The sequence below is a fragment of the Anabas testudineus genome, chromosome 19, assembly GCF_900324465.2.
Source record: "Anabas testudineus chromosome 19, fAnaTes1.2, whole genome shotgun sequence".
In the NCBI taxonomy this organism is placed as follows: domain Eukaryota; kingdom Metazoa; phylum Chordata; class Actinopteri; order Anabantiformes; family Anabantidae; genus Anabas; species Anabas testudineus.
The window spans coordinates 11,631,315-11,647,759 of NC_046628.1; the positions used below are offsets into that span (position 1 = coordinate 11,631,315).

The window sequence follows — 16,445 nt, forward strand, 5'->3', positions numbered from 1 at the left end:
TTTATCTGTCTCTCTTTTATTCCTTTAGTTACCTGGCAACCTCAAACCTCCAGGAAGCGACTGCCACCAGCTGTTACATACAGAGACACAGTCGCAGACCCTTTAAAACAGCAAGTTGTTACTTTACATGCTTGTTTTGTCCATGGGTTAGAGAGTGAGCTTTAGAGGGGGTGGTAGGTGTATTTCTGTAGACCAAGCTCTGTACTGTACTTACCAATCTTAAATTGATTTTTTTCCATCCAGACCCTGTGTAAAGAAGTGAATAAGCAGACTTAAAATATCTCAAGACATATTCCCTCCTTTGAACAATGCATGCTTTAACTTTGTGCAGCCAGTTTTATTCAAACAATCTGAAATAAAACCTCAACATTTCTGCCATTTTAAAAGTGTTGTTGTTCACCTTTAATGGTGAATTGCAGACATGGGTAAACAGCATTTGTGAGCAAGTCTTTTGTTGATGAAGGTCCACACCTGTGGTGCCTGAAACAGTTCACGCTGTGTTTTTCCTTTTTTTCCCTCCACTATAAAGAAATGGTGACGCTGCACTTTCCTTGTCAGTGAGGTTGACTTTAATCCCATAAACAAAAGAGCCCAAGTAAAATAATCTGTTGGCTTTACTGAAATGCTGCTATTATCTTGTGTTTACAGGACAAGACTAAATATGTGGTCTGGTGTATCACAAATAATTCTTTTTAACATTCTCAAATAAATTGACATTTATCTGCATTTGAATTCATTTTCTGCTCATTATCTGTGTTCAGTGGAGCTCATCTAAATGCTGTTTGTACTGTGAGATTGGGTTACAGATATTTTATCATATTTCCCCTGTGAGTTGGGGAGAATGGATCTGCATAATCACCACAGCCTAACTGACTGATTCCCAGGAATAGCTCCAATGAGAGAGAGGGAAACAAAAAGGCTGACGCGCTTCTCAGAGTCACCTCCAGTCCGAAGACTTGTCTTTGCCATACGGGTACCTACCGTATTGGTAAAGGGACAGTGCAAAGAGAAAGGCATAGTCACGTAGTCATATGGAAGCTCAATATTCATGTTAAATGAATGTTTTGACCTATCAATTGTCCTCAGGACAACCCAATTTTCTAACTCTCTAACTCATAACATGCTGGATGTCAGCCAGCGACTAAAATAGCTGTCACTGTTATCAGCTGCACCAGCTGTCTTTCTGCTGTCTTTCTGCAATGAATACATTAGGCATAAGTGAAGCTGCTTTCTACTCTCTCCTCACTGTCAAACTACACTGTTTATATCATTATTATGTAAGTTCATTTTCTCAAGGTCGTTTTTATTATTGAACAGATACAGTTTCATCATAGATTACAAATCTCTTTTTAAGAAAAGAAGAAACATACTTGTTCTGTTCTGTTTCAGAGAGAAAATATGCTAGTTGCCTAATTACCTTGCGTATCAGACTATAACGCATATCACAAATGAAATGATTTTACAGTTTGGTGTTACATCAGTGTTTCTTAAAAAATGTTTCACTAGAATACAAACATGCCTAATAATCATAAACAGTCTCACATTTCTTGTTTCAACAAGAGGAAATATAGCAAAGTGTAATACCAGCAACAAAACAACAAAAAAACTTTATTATTTATTATATATTATTATCTTTATTATTTATTGGTGAAGGGTTCAGTGTTTGTTTTTGTGTTGAAAAAGCTTTATTAGTTTTTCAAGGAGGGATGTCTTTACCTATTAGTTATATAGTTATTTCTAGAAGTAGACAAACCGACAAGGCTGTCTCTGCATCCTAAAAGGAAGAGACACTAATAGGGCTGAAAAAGCTGCTTTGTTTTATTTCTTTCTTTCTTAATTAGTTTTTAAAGATAGCGTTCCTTCTCAAAAGATGCCAAAATTGAACACCAGATAAAAGTAAAGCGCAGTGCTCTCTGTAATGCAGCCAGAGTAAATGCACAAATGTCAGAAGGTTTCAAGTAACAAATAGAAAGCTGCAGTGTAGTCGGCACTTCTTTACCGTCACAAAACAGTACATATCTGGCTGTTTGTCCATGAGAATCTGTCCAAATCCCTTCTGCATAACATGCACGACGTCAGTCATCCGTTGTGCATACATGCCATTGTTTCTTGTTTAGTGGAGGTTTCTTAGCAACAAAGGGAACACAGAACATTAAGTACCAACGCTGTTGAGCTGGACGCTGCTTCCAGAGGTAAAGCTGTTCTTCAAAATTATATTTTCATCTGTATGGAAATATTTATGTGATCCTCTAGAACACAAGCCACAGATTGTTTGGTCAAATTGCAAACTTAACTTTAACTAAGTTTCAGTTTTCTTTCTTTGTCCTTCCTGTTGTCAGGATTTAGTTTTTAACAGTTGGTTATAACTTTGCAGTCACAACAGCTTTGAATATTAATTATCCATGTTTCTATTCATATGACTTCTTAATGAATATTTACTTTCAGCTGTTTCTTTTATTCTTTCAGATTTTGACAAAACTTCCAGTTGTTGTATTCAGATATGTCGATAGAACACAATCAAGACTCCCGGCGGACGACAGGAGAGTCGAGGAGCATTCAAACTAAACAGGTGCCATTCACCACCGAATTTACCAACATGCTGACTAAAAGCAGTCCGCGCTTTGGTTCTTTGAGTCACCACTCGTTCTTCTCCCGGCACAACCCTCATCCTAACAGGGTGAGGCACATTCAAGGTGAGACGCTCAGCCTTCATGCTGCCTTCAGTAACTTCATGTGTTCATAAATGTTTTTACATTTGAAAGTTGAACCTTATCATGCACTTCTCTGTGTTCTGAACCTTTGTTTTAACATTATTAAAAGAGGATAAATTTAATAGCCTAGTATTTGTTTGTTGTCTTAGCAATGTTATCTCATTTAGAGTCTATTGTTTTAGTAGCTGAGCTATTTCAACTACAACTGAAAATGTCAACCTGCTGGTTGCACTAGAGAATTATTAGGACACATTGCCAAACTTTTATTTAGCCTCTGGGCACCTTGGAAATCTGCTTAAGACATCTATGTTTAAGTCACAGAGTCTCTAGAATGCATTATCTAGGGATCATGAACGTCTGCTGAATATTAAATGATCCACTATGGCCCAAGTGGTAGACTGACGACAGAAAGTGTGTCCAGCATACTGGCATTACAACCCCCATAGCTACATTGCTAGTTTGAGTTAAAAAATAGATATATTTCTGCCATTTAGCAACTCATGAACCAATGTAATGTCCACTGTTGCTCTGCATGCATTAGGTTAATATATTATTTTGAAGAGTGCCCCAAATAGTATTGATTATCATAAACTGTCTACTTGAGATGCACTAAATGACAACAGTCCAGTTATGTAGTTGTTAAGGCTCACCGCCATTGATTTATTGTCAGAGCAAATTACATCTAATGTATTCATTTAGTTTCAAATCTCCCACTTTGCTTTCAGAATAGAGCAGTTTGCTGTACAAGGTCATAACTCTGACCGTGAATGTGGAAGCATCTCATTCCTGAGATCATTTGCAAGTTAAATATTTAATGAGCAGACGTATGGAAACCTGGAATAGCAATATAACACATGAAAGAGATGTCTGCAATATGGAAAAAATAAAACAACAACAACAACAACAACAACGCATTGGTTTCACTTGTTCAGTGTTTCTTTAATTGTACCACATTTCTGGAGCTCTTGACGTGTGCGTGAACTGAGAATTTTGTGCCTTTCTATCTCCCACAGGACTCAATGGCAGACCTGTTTGTAGTGTGCGGGATGACTGGTATGTCACTTCATCGGTATTTCCTCATCCACTTCTCAAGGGCCATGTGCTCAGGAAAGCAGCTGACCCATCTTTTGCTTTTCCACTTACTCAGAGTCTTAATGGAGTCAGTAGCATCAAAAACAAATCTGGTATGTATTACATCACTGAAGCTCTGCCCTTTAAAGTTTAAGAATAAACATAACATTTTTTTTTTTTTTTCCCAGCACTGTTTTCAGAAGCCTGGAGAGACGAACTTAAAGAACTTGCTGCAAAAGTCAATTTGTCTTCTCAAGCACAAAAGGAAAATAAAGAGGTGTGTGCTTTTTGCTGTAATCTGAATACTGTATGTCTAAGGCACATAGTAAGCTTCACTCTTGGCTACTGTTTTACTTTTTATTGCATGTCTATTTATCTATCTCATTGTGTTCCAGGATCAACCTGTAGAAGAATTAGTTCGTCGAAAGACCCAATATTCAGCAGAAACCGGGAGAATCATTCCTCCCTCCACCAAGTCTTACCAGCGTCGATCCGTTTCCCAGCGCATGGCATATCCTCAGCCCTTTCATGATCAAGAACTCATGGTGAGCTACGCATCTGCTGGTCTTGATATCCTCCACACGTGGTATTTAATCAAGAAAGATCAGAAAGAAATGCCATGTAGCTTAAAAAATTCGAGTTTTGCTTCTACCCAAGGTTGTTTTTTAAAAATACTCCACAGCAGGTATCTTGAATGATTCACTAATAAATATAATAACTCAAATAATTTGCAACTGTTGTGATGCTTCCCTGCTCTTTTGTCAGGTGTTGGAGCTTCTTTGTCAGATCCTGCAGACAGATTCTCTCTCCACAGTCCGGCAGTGGCTTTTACTTTCAGGCCAAAGAGGTATAAACTTACAGAAACTGAAGTTGTGTGTAAGCTACCACCTACCACTAATTATAAACCATCATTATCGGTGATCTGTGAGTTCATGTGCAGCATAATGTTTAAAGTAAATTCAAATCATTGACATATTTTCCTGATATTATGTCACATACCCACAGAGAAGGACCTGGTGATGGGGATGATCAAACAAGCTCTGGAGGGTGTCGACCTCTCAGGACATCAGCAGCAGAACCTCCAGCAGCTCCAGGCTTTTCATCCTGGTGCATCTCCCAACCAGTTGTGGAGAAAACCACAGAGAACAAGGTCAGAGTGGACTCGATTTGATTTCTGTCTTCTGTTTAGAAATAACTTATTCTAATTGCTTTTTAACATTGTCTATTTCTCCACAGCTCATGTGTAGCAAACCAAACTATGAGTGATGACAAACCAGGTAACTAAATAGTTCACTACCCTGTTTGTTTTTGTACCACTCCTTTCTTCTGGCTTGTACCAGGTGTCCTCCCTTACCCTTCACACTTCACTTATGCTAAACCTACCATATGTTCAACGTTGAATCACAGCTCCCTGCTATGATAGAGCATACATTTTTATTTGGCATCAGTTTTTTTTTAACAGCACAGAAGGAGGTCCTGGAAGTCATTAAAATCTGCCATCTGCAGTGTTCTTTTTTGATATGTGCTTATTTTTCCTTCAGTGAATATGTCTTAGTTTGTTCTTTGTGACCTTTTTGAATTATTCTCAAGACCAATATAATATTTACTAGACCCTTTAAAGAAAAAGTACCTTACACAAAACTGTCTTGGGTGTTTAGGATCATCTAATCTTGGCATATGCATCTAGCTAGGCAAAGAATATTGTTTTTCGTGTATATTTATGGTTTGCATGTTGCAGTAATGATACTGTCAAAGCAATAGTTTTAAAAAGCCAGCGCAGTAGTCTTCTGCATTGTACCCCTTGTACAACAGGTGTAAGGAGGAACCAGATATTCAGAGTTAACAACTGTGTGACCTCCTTATGTAATTTCTCCAGAAAACTTTGTTTTCTGAATCAAACTGACGTGAATTTCATGTGAATATTCTTCTTGTTCTTTTCTTTTTAGAGAGGATTGGAGATGCAGAAGTCCTTGAAATCCACACAGAACTATCTTCATGATAGTCAACTCCGAGTCTCGCAGGGCTGACACGGTGTCTTGATTATTCTCATGATTATAAGATTGATTGAAGATTCTTATTTTCCAAGCGTATTTAGTTGACAGATCTTACATTAACATAACTCTATAACAGCTAGTAGAATAGTTTTGGTTATTTCAGATTCCAAATTTTTATTTTGTGTTTTTTAAACGTAGACAGGACTTGGTTAAAAAGGTAATATCAGAATGTGGTGATTTTGTGACACTCCTAAGTCTGATTTGATTGTTGTGTACTTCATCATTATGACTATTTAATGTTCTATAACAAAATATATTTTGAGTACTGTACTTATTTAGCATTGCACTCATTGCAAGATTCATGACAAGTTTTAAAAACTGATCAAACTTAATGCAGATTAAGAGAGAAACAAGACAATTTCTTCATTTTCAAAACCATGTGCCTCTAACCAGACGTTATGTAGCTCAAACTCCACACGCACAGATTTTTCAGTTTGATCCAGAGGCGACTGAAATGACAACACTTTCACACAAAGATTTCACACATTTCATTTTACACATGGCAGAAACAGACTTTGATGTGCAAAGTGATACCATCTTGTGCCTTTGGCAGTGCAGCTAATTAATCATATTAGTATCTTTCCTTTGTAAAGAGATAATGACACACAGGCAAACTTCTATTTATTTTTATTATGTTATTCTTATAGGTAACACTTAAGATTTAGAAAAGACCTCTAAAAAGAAGCACATCTCCCTGATAATGCCATAGTATGATTAATGTTTCATCAAAGTACAGCTAATAACTTCTTCTTTAAAGAAAGGAAATCAGCAAATCAAACGAAGGAAAACATCAACTCAAGATATTGAATTCATTAGAAAAAAATGACGTTGCATGACGTGTTTCAAATAACAAAACATTTCATTGAATAAATGTTGATGATATAGATTTTTGGAAATCACTCGCTTTTCCCTTAATTTCCTTTTCCAAGAAGCTAATAAAGTGGTGTCGCATTGAATTAAAAATTGTTTCCTAAAGAGTTTTATTATTTTACATCCATTATGAATAATAATGCTAATCACATTCAAGTGGCAAATTTGTTCCACTGAGCTCAGCAGGAAGACATTTCACAAGTCATATCAGACTATTTATCACGGACAAACAGCAGTTGGCTGTGGCTCACACCAAGCCTAGGACAGTTGTAGCTCTTCATGTGAGTAATTTAGATGGACAGATGAAGTTGTTTGCACAGGAAACTTAACATTGAGCCAACGCAAGCTAAATAATAAAAATGGTTTACCTTCGCAACCATGGTACAACTACCTGGACCCAGGCACTGTGAGGATTATATTTTCTATTTCTGCAGAGAAATAAAAAAAAAAAAAACAGTTGGACATACAATGGGTCCCTAGTGCAAACAATCTCATCACCAACTCCATCTCGCTGTGTGAGAGAGGTGATGAAGTCAATTCAAATCAGTTTTAATATTTATAACGTGGATGTTTTATCTGTGTGAGGGGAACGCTTGGAACATAAATAGATCTTTGTGCAAATAGTACTGTAAAGGGGTTTGTCTGATAGGAATTTTTTCATGTTTAAACTCTGTTGTTGGAGTTTTTTTACCAGTCAAGTCAAGTTAGTTTTATTTATACACAGTAGGACTTTTCATCCACAGTGACAATCCAAGATGTTTCACACCAGCATAAAAACAGACAGTATGCAAGATGCAGACATCAACAGCATACACTGACTATGTGGAGACAGAAATAGTAGTTCCAAGTGACAGCAACATCAAGAAGGAGTATGAGAAGCTGCAGAAGTACCAAGAACTGAAAGCAGGCCTGACTGGAGAGGATGTGGTGAGTGAAAGTCAAAGTGGTCCTAGTAGTGGTAGGAGCACTGGGGGCTTTGACTCCTAAGGTAGGAGATATATATATATATATCAACCATATTCCTGGTCAAATAGAAACATTTTAAGCGTTCTTTGACTACGGAGACAGTACTAACTCATCTCAGATCATTCAATAGGTTATTCCAGAGAACGGGATCTAAGTAACCAAACGCTTGAAGACCTGGGTGCAGTCAAAGGATGACTAGCAGATCATCTGAGTGGTTTGGTTGGACTGTAGTCAGTGAGCAGGTCAGCAATATATGGGGAGCCATCAATTGCTTTTAAACCAGCAATAAGCTTTTGAAGTTACAGTATCTGTTCTTGTACTGGAGCTCCCACTCAAGACAGGGCGACTGTACTGTAGAGACAGTCAATCTAAATGTGAGTGTGCTCTGTTTCTGTTTCTGAACACCTATAGCGAGTGTTTCTGTCATATTCCTGCTAGAAAACATCATTACATTACTACAATACTTGAATCACTTCACTGGCCTCCAGATCAATACAGAATAAAAAAATCTCCCTAGTTATTTAATTAAACCTTCTTTCTTATTTTCTGCAAATGCCATATGCAAAACGCCAGTTAAGACAGTGAGCACCGTAGTGTCAAAACCTTGGAAAATGGCTGCATTATAGGTCAATTTAGCACTAAGCATGCAATACAGATGTGCCTGAATGTAAAATGAATCTTGGTGTCATATACGAGGATGATACAATTAACTTCAAAACATAATTGTATAAATAGATTAAAACAAGTCACACAGAATGTAAATCTACTGTAAACTCAACAATAATAGAGAGAAAATAGAAAAATACATGAAATTAAAAATATAACAATTGAAGCTGAACAAAACATAGAAAACAGCAGTTTATTTGCAAATTGCCTTTAATTGCATTTGGGATTACAGGCTTTGACTGTAATAAGGCAAACGCTATAATACAATAAGCTCATAATGAAGCTAAATGATGGGAGATGGCAGGTCTTAGTGAAAGAAATGTAAATATTAAAGGACAGAGATAACAATGACAGATGTAGCCTAACATGATGCATATGGTAATGAAAGTAGGATCCTGATCATTACTCCCCATAATACTGGAGACCACATTTACCCCCAGAGTCACAGAGTTATTTGCATTATGAGCAAGGTGTGAAAAGACTTAAATGTCAGAGCACTTATAAATGAATCAGTCATTTTGGCCTCTGTCATGCCCATTGTTCAGATGAAAGACCAAGGACCTTGACATTTTATCACTGATATAGACACAGACATAATTACAGATATCCTGATGATTCCTGGTGCAAATTAGAGCTGAGTGTCCTGGAGTGTGCCTGAACTACAGAGAGAGAGGTGATCCTCCTGTGCTCAACTAAAGGGGTCATTTGGTACAAATTAGAGGTCCTTTGAATCGCTCTGCTCCATATTAATAGTTGTGTAACAGTGCAGTGGTCGGCTATGACAAGGCTCAGGGTGCAACAGATGAGGCAGAACAGCAGACTACATGTCTGCACACACGGACCTGTGTTTTCACAGTCCACAGTCATGCACCTAATGTGAAACCGAGCGTTCTAAAAGGTTATATGGTACCAATTTGTTTTCTCATTCTGGTATGATGGAAAACATAATTGCTGCCTCAGTTTTGCTCCCAGGCGGTGTTTGTTTCAGTGAAGAAAGCACCACATGTTTGTACTGCACACAAACCATAGATCAGGATGGATGGTGGGTAGGGATCCCTATAATATCTACTTATATAGATATTTACAGCATGGTCATCTTATGAGTACCCTGAGCAGCACCTTCAAGCTGCTCCACTCGCAGTGTGCGATGAGGCGCTACCAACTCCAGATCCAGTGTGCTACTGATGTGGAGTTGGCAGTGCTTCGCTGTTATATCTATTTGTTGGCAATACATCAAGTTTAGAGTTAGGCAAATGGTTTAATCCAGACAAATACTGTGTCTACACTGATTTGAAACACAAGAAACAACACAGTTTCCTGCTTGAATAAATGTCCTAAAAGAAAAACATATTAGAGAAAATTTTAATTTGAGCTATTACTAAACTGGCTTTTCACAGATGGCATCATCAATTCATCAATGAAAACATTGTCCTGCTTTGACTGTTTCTAAAAAGCCCTTGATTGTGAGTATTGATAAAGCTTAAAATGAATGTGCTGTGTGACTTGGACAGGGAACCACTGTTTTTGACAAGGGCCTGAAGAAAGGCTAGGCTGTAGCTGCAGCTACTCGTTATTCAATTTAGAAAATGAATTCATAAATTAGACTAGTATAATGAACCACATCCCAAATTCCCACACAGTGTTATGAGTATACAATCAGATTATCAATTGCATAATTAAATATTCCCACAATTACATTCTAATGAACTAAACATTTAGGCCTGAAAAAAGTCACTTACAGAGATTAAATGATTCAATTAGCAAACATATTCAGACCAAGATGTACATTTTATCATCACTGATTAAAGTATTTGTACTGTGTGATAGTGAAGTTTAACAAGCATGTAAACAAAATGTACATTTGGGCAAACGATATTTATGTTCTGATGATGTTGATTCGTCCACCACTGTGGTGTGATTGAAATATCTGAGCACTATTTAATGGAGTACTATAAATTCCATTCATGACTACGATGCTCCAGAGCATCAATGCTAATGTGGCATTAGTGGTTCCCTGATTTTCCTGCTCTGTTAACACCAACGGGTCAAAGTTTCCACTGCTCTAATGAAATTTATCAACACTTTCTAGGACGAGTACAAAACACTGCACAGATGATGTTTTGAGCTTTAATCCTCCTTTGTGGTGCAGTTATGTATATTGAATCAGTACGTGGCAGGACAAACAATACCATTGTTGTCACGAACACAGAAGGAATATAATATGTGCATGTTTTTCACAGAACAATTCATATCTGGCATAAGAAAAACGAATGTGTATGAAGTGGAAGCTAAATGAACAAATAGGCTTCTACTGAGAAATACACCTGTTGTTATTACCCACACGCGCACACACGCACACACATGGCGTCAACAGTAACCTTTAAAACTTCTCGTTGATATTGCGTCGTCATTAATGGTTCCTTTTGTGGCTTACTTATGCTTTAATATTGCGTTCTTCCTTGACGTGTGCGTGGGTGTGTGTGTGAACTTGCTGTTAATCAGAGAATAACTGAATAAAGAATGTGTTATGCGATGTCTTTGCTGCTAATGGAATGAGCATTAAGACAGCGCACACACATAATGTCCAGCATCCTGATGAAAGTTCTCAGTAAACGTAAAAAACGGTCTCACAATCCTTTTCACTGCTTTTGTATGAGTAGACTCTAAGTAGATGTAACACATTCTGAGAACATCTGGTGTGAACATCTGTCTTCATGTCATCCCGAAGCTCCAAAAGCCAGATTTTATGTCTCCAAAGGATCCACAGAACCAGACATTTGTGATCAAACGAACTTCTCCCTCTTTCTTTGCTGCTTGTAAACAAGCCACTCTTATTCCTCTTCCCTCGTGGCGTGACCGCAGTTTGAGGTCGACTGGCCTGGTCAGCAGGTGAAGTTCAGCATTTACGTCACAAATCCTTCTCACAAGGACACCTGTTGGCTCCAAGCGATAAGAGGCAGCTGTTTCCTGGTCCTTTATCAGCAACACTTCTGCAAGGCAGAGAGGGCGGCACTGGGCCCTATACCAAATATTTCACAGATATGTCAGTGACTCCCCCTTACACACAGACACATGCAAACATAGGCGCGCAGACACGCAGAAGGAGGGAAAGGCGGTGTCCCTTTAGGAGAGAAGGTGGAGGTACTGTAGAGGGGGAAACATAAATGAAACCTGAAAATGAAAATGAGTCATAAATTGTAATATCTTGCATGATACATCTCGAATGAAAAAATAAATAAATGAGAAAGTCAAACAATCCTGAATGACTGAAGCAATGCACTGTTGTTTTATTAAGATTTATTATGTTGACAGGTCATAAATCACACAGACAACTCTCACCTTCAGATCATTGCAGAGATTCCAGACTTCCTGCATTTTGGGTTATGGTTCATATATTTCTGCTGATGAAGTCTTGTTCAAATAATGGGTCGTATTATCTTCCCTCCTCCTCTACAGAGGTCATCGATGATGTCACTGACTATTGTTGTGGGTTTGTGCTTCACCGCTCTCACAAGAACTAGACATGTAAGACATTAGAGATGGTTGTATTGACTAAGCCCAGTATCTGTGCAATGCTACTGTTTGTTTTTCACTGTTGACTTGTTTTACCCCACACACAGCTCTGTGATTTTCATTTAGATTTTTCCTTTATTGACAACTAATGCAGTGTACAAGAGGACCGCATGTATAGATGAATACATGGATGAATGGAACTAAATAGAACAAAAAAGATATTATATTGTGTTTAGTGGTGAGTGTGAGCATAAACTTAACACAGATTAAATGAATGAGTGGTTAATAGTTAATGGCTGTTGTGTTGTTGTATTACACCTCATTACAGCAAGCTTTTATTCTGAAAGAGGTCTTTTCATAGTGGGTTGAATGAAGAAACAAACCAATTAATGCAAAATGAACTGATTAAATAATATATAATAAACACAAACCTTTGGACCAAAGGTCATTAATATTCATACAGACACTGTAACTATAGCGAGAATATTTCCTCTGCTATCTCTGAGCCACTCACGCATATCATATTGACCTCACTTCTGCAAGGGTTCACATGAGGGAGCATAACCATATTGAATCCTGGGAATGTAAAGGGAAAGCTAATCAGCTCGAGAGGACCAACAACCCCTTTAGCACTTCACCGTGTTTTTATTTTTAATGTCAAACATATGCGGGCACAAGTGTGCAAGTGGCGCTGTCTGCATAATTTGTGTGATCCCGGTCTACAATATATCTTACATCTGCTTAACATATTTGGTCTAATTGGTGCTGAGAGATATGTTTGGCTAATAGAGTTCATCTGCTGCAGTCATGTAACCCATAATTAACATTTAGAAGCCTGTGTGTGCCACAGAGATGATCAATAATAATGACTTGCCAAACCTGAATCAGAATTATGTATTTTTAATAATAAAAGCGTGCATTATGATTCAGTCAATGAATTCCCCACACCACAACATATATCTCCAGTGACTAATTAGACCTCTGTAAAGCAAATGTTAGTACAGTTGCATCTTTTCCCATTTTCCACAGCTGGTTGATCAATCTGACAGTCGACCTTACGAAGCAGCTCCAATCTATGTTTTCTTTCAGGGTTACATTTCAGGGTTTTGGCCGAAATCAACTGAAATTTCTCCAGATTCCCTCGTGTCCCTGGAGACCTATGACCTCACAAGCATTCTTTAATAGCAGCCAATTGAAGCGAAGGGCTTGTTGTATGAAGTGTCACCTCAGTTGCCCACAAATTATAGCCTCTATATATAGAATTTGGTATTTCGTGTTTTTGACAATAATGACGTCCTCAGGGGGTAATTTGATTGATTGTGTGATTGTGTTTTTGTTTCTGCATTGATGAGGTGATGTCATTCCATTGCTAGTATGCGAACCCTACACACTGTCCTCATAAGTCGCTTGGATTTCATCAGACTTTTAATTGTTTTTGTTGTTTGTTTGTTTACAGGAGTGCACGTGCATGACAAAAGGCTGCAGACGGTAACAGTATAACAACACGAATGCTCTCCTAGCTGCTCAGTCTTTGTGCTAAAGGTATAATTAATAACATATGCTGTATTACAAGTTGATTTTCTATTTTCTGCTCTTCTACTTTTCCCACTGTGTCTAAAGTAAACTGTACAGTGCATTTCTCATCATCAACATATGCTCCTGGAGCCAATACGTTTCTAGGTGACATCTTTCAGCCTTTCAGACATATTGCACAAGCTACCTCCTCTCCATCTCGACCTTGACCTCCTGGATTTGCAGGGATTCCCAGCTGGAAGTTTCCATTATCCACCTGCTGATTTTACTCCACCACCACCAGGGTGTAGATTCCTGTCGATTCTCCACTGAGCCCTGCACTTAATGAAAATTCTCCTAGACTCATCAAAATGTTTCTCTGTCACATCTTCAATAAATATTGATCTCACCTTACTGAACCAGTGATTTCGCAGTATATTAACCACTCTGCTCTCAAGTAGCTTAGAATTATTTGCTTCATACAGTGAATAATTCAATTACTCAGAAACCATCGTTATTAGTCAATATTTAAAAAAGTATAGACCACATTTTCAGTCATACTAGTTTGTGGTGTATAAATATCCACTTAATGCTACAGCATGTAGCTTTACAGTATATTATATTTCTAGTCCTCCATCTTTTATTTTTACTGTACTGTTTCCTTTATGCTCTTCATCTAATGCTGTGTTTTATTACTACACCTCTATTAAAGCGTGGCCTTCATAACAGAATTCAGAACACGTCCTATCTTCTTCTCTTGTCCTTATCTCCGGGATGTGTCCTTCATACGGCATATAAAGACCAGAGACACACACTGTTATGTTGCTGTCACTGCCGAAGACAGACAATATGCTGTCTGCTGTTGTGAAGCTTTGCTGTGGAATCTCCTACCCACATCTGAGAAATATGGCAGGTAAACAATCTGGGACATGACAGGCAGGACTTTTCTTTTTTGAGCCTTAATTTGTATTTATGTATTTATTACTTTTTCTGCACCTGTTAACACACAGGACTTCAACGAACAGCTATGGCAGTGATAGGCCAGGAGATCACACACCTGCAGAGATGGGGACGGATCCAGCATCACCCAAGAATACCTGCAGGTTTAAAGTATAACGGTAAAAACACATCATTCTAATATCTGTGTTAGCTATTTCAAGGTGTAGCTGGAGGTTCTCTAACAAGAATGTCTTGCAGAGCCTACACTTGAAGATTTAAATGCTGTGTCTGTTTCTTCAGAAGGAGAAGATCATCTGTTTTATTTACATCATGGCCAAGAAGCATTGAGGAAGGCCCTGAGTATGTTGGAGGACAAAGTTGGCTGGAAAGTCGAGATCACAGAGGTAACAACATATTGATTTAAGTGGCAACCTGCCTGATTAAAGTGCCTCTCAACCTCTCTGAAGAACATTTGTATCCACTTCACAAGCTCTAAAATAACCTAAGCGGCCACTGTGTTACAATTACATACATCTGTTTGTTTCTTACTTCTCTCTAGAGCAACGGGGATGTGATCTGCAGCAAAATGATGCCAGGGGCCAAGAAGGTCTTCAGGCTAGAGGCAGTGCTGGAGGCCAGCATGGAGGAGCTCTACGACCTCCTGTTTGTCAGAGTGGAGGAGATGCACGAGTGGAACCCGAGCATACAGAACATTAAAGTGAGCTTCTGACCTTTCAGCAATTCATGAGGCTGCAGTTTATAATTGCATACTTGATCAATTGTAAAACTGTAACCTACTGCACACATGCCCCACGGTTAGACAGTATGCAGCAATAAATGTTATCCCACATTATTGGATCAATGGTTTTACTACAACAAATTAAAAATTCATGTTCACAGTGTTTACAAATTTGATTTGATATTTATGTGTGTTGTGCTGTAGGTTCTGAAGCGTGTTGGACCTGAAACTATTGTCACTCATGAAGTTTCAGCTGAGACAGCAGGAAATCTGATTGGCCAAAGAGATTTCCTGAGTGTCAGACACAGCTGCAAGCAAAAATGCAGGATTTACCTTGGAGGAGCAGCAGTTCATCTGGAGTCCTTTCCACCTCAGCCAGGTTATGTGAGGTAGGAGAACCATTATATGTGAAAAGATAATCAGTGGTTTCAGTTTATACTGTATATGGTACATTAAGTAGAAGTTGATCCAAGTTTAAATGGAAGTTTATGTTTGTTTGCATGTCTACAGAGCTGAAGATGGACCGACCTGCATCATCATACAGGCACTGGATGAGGATCCAAGAAAAAGCCGCTTCACATGGCTTCTTAATATGGATGCAAAGGTAAATTCATGTGTTCTTATTTTCAATTTTGTAAACATTAGACAGCTACAGACTCCAGTCTCCTTCAATTTATATAATAAGTAAGTATGAATAAGTCTAAAAAATAAATACTGCTCACTATTCATTTAATTGAAAAAAATGCATAGGACTGATGTGCAGTTTAAAGCCTCTTGAGAAGCTTCTAAATATTTGTGTTCTGGGTTCACTCTTTAATATGTTATTAAGAAATAGTACCTGGCAGACACAAACCATTTTGATGGGGGCGTCACAACGTTGAAATTTAGTATGCTGGTTTTACATCCAAAAATGTCTTTACTGAGTCCCATAACCTTCATTAAACTGCAGTATAAAAATCAGTTGGAGTACCATTTAATTATATTTATGTATATAAACCAGAAACAGTACTTTAACACTGAATGTGGTCTAAAGGGACTTATCACATATTTATTGTAGAGCAAGTCTGTCTAGCTGGTCTGATTTGCTAAAATACAGTTCAGGGAATTAACAAAGACAACTTTGTTGTCAGGGCTGGCTGCCAAAGTCCGTTGTCAATCAGGCTTTGCCCCGAGCACAGCTGGATTTCGCCAGACATCTCCGAAGACGTCTCGCAGCAGGCACCACCCTGGGTTGACTGAGCGTGTGTCACACCGCAGCAGCACCCACCCTGTCATCACTCACAGGGGAAGGCTGGAAGACAGAGGGACAGCGGCAGCTTGGTTGCTGGGCAAAACACAATTCTTCCAGCGAGAGTGGAAACGCTCTCTGGAGGGGACGCTCACCTAGCACAGACCAGTGTGGGC

General features: G+C 38.4%; 2 protein-coding genes across 2 annotated transcripts; both read left to right on the top strand.

Moving 5' to 3' along the window:
• The first annotated feature begins 2,160 nt into the window (after positions 1 to 2,160).
• Positions 2,161 to 6,652, top strand: tbata (thymus, brain and testes associated). Its single transcript, XM_026351674.1, has 9 exons — positions 2,161 to 2,192; positions 2,467 to 2,693; positions 3,725 to 3,895; positions 3,971 to 4,059; positions 4,178 to 4,327; positions 4,548 to 4,629; positions 4,788 to 4,932; positions 5,019 to 5,059; positions 5,729 to 6,652. Exons 2-9 carry the CDS (start codon positions 2,501 to 2,503, stop codon positions 5,779 to 5,781), a joined length of 924 nt encoding a protein of 307 aa, XP_026207459.1. The 5' UTR covers positions 2,161 to 2,192; positions 2,467 to 2,500; the 3' UTR covers positions 5,782 to 6,652.
• Positions 6,653 to 14,212: 7,560 nt separating this feature from the next.
• LOC113156540 (steroidogenic acute regulatory protein, mitochondrial) lies at positions 14,213 to 16,276 on the top strand. The gene is made up of 7 exons (XM_026351755.1): positions 14,213 to 14,276; positions 14,374 to 14,481; positions 14,561 to 14,706; positions 14,862 to 15,020; positions 15,246 to 15,430; positions 15,552 to 15,645; positions 16,172 to 16,276. Exons 1-7 carry the CDS (start codon positions 14,213 to 14,215, stop codon positions 16,274 to 16,276), a joined length of 861 nt encoding a protein of 286 aa, XP_026207540.1.
• The last annotated feature ends 169 nt before the right edge of the window (positions 16,277 to 16,445 follow it).

Coding starts and splice junctions, on each gene's coding strand:
- tbata (XM_026351674.1), top strand. CDS start 2,501: ATGTCGATAGAACACAATCAAGACTCCCGGCGGACGACAGGAGAGTCG. Junction 3,896..3,970: donor TAGCATCAAAAACAAATCTG/GTATGTATTACA, acceptor TTTTTTTCCCAG/CACTGTTTTCAGAAGCCTGG. Junction 4,328..4,547: donor TTCATGATCAAGAACTCATG/GTGAGCTACGCA, acceptor CTCTTTTGTCAG/GTGTTGGAGCTTCTTTGTCA.
- LOC113156540 (XM_026351755.1), top strand. CDS start 14,213: ATGCTGTCTGCTGTTGTGAAGCTTTGCTGTGGAATCTCCTACCCACAT. Junction 14,277..14,373: donor ACATCTGAGAAATATGGCAG/GTAAACAATCTG, acceptor GTTAACACACAG/GACTTCAACGAACAGCTATG. Junction 15,646..16,171: donor TTCTTAATATGGATGCAAAG/GTAAATTCATGT, acceptor CTTTGTTGTCAG/GGCTGGCTGCCAAAGTCCGT.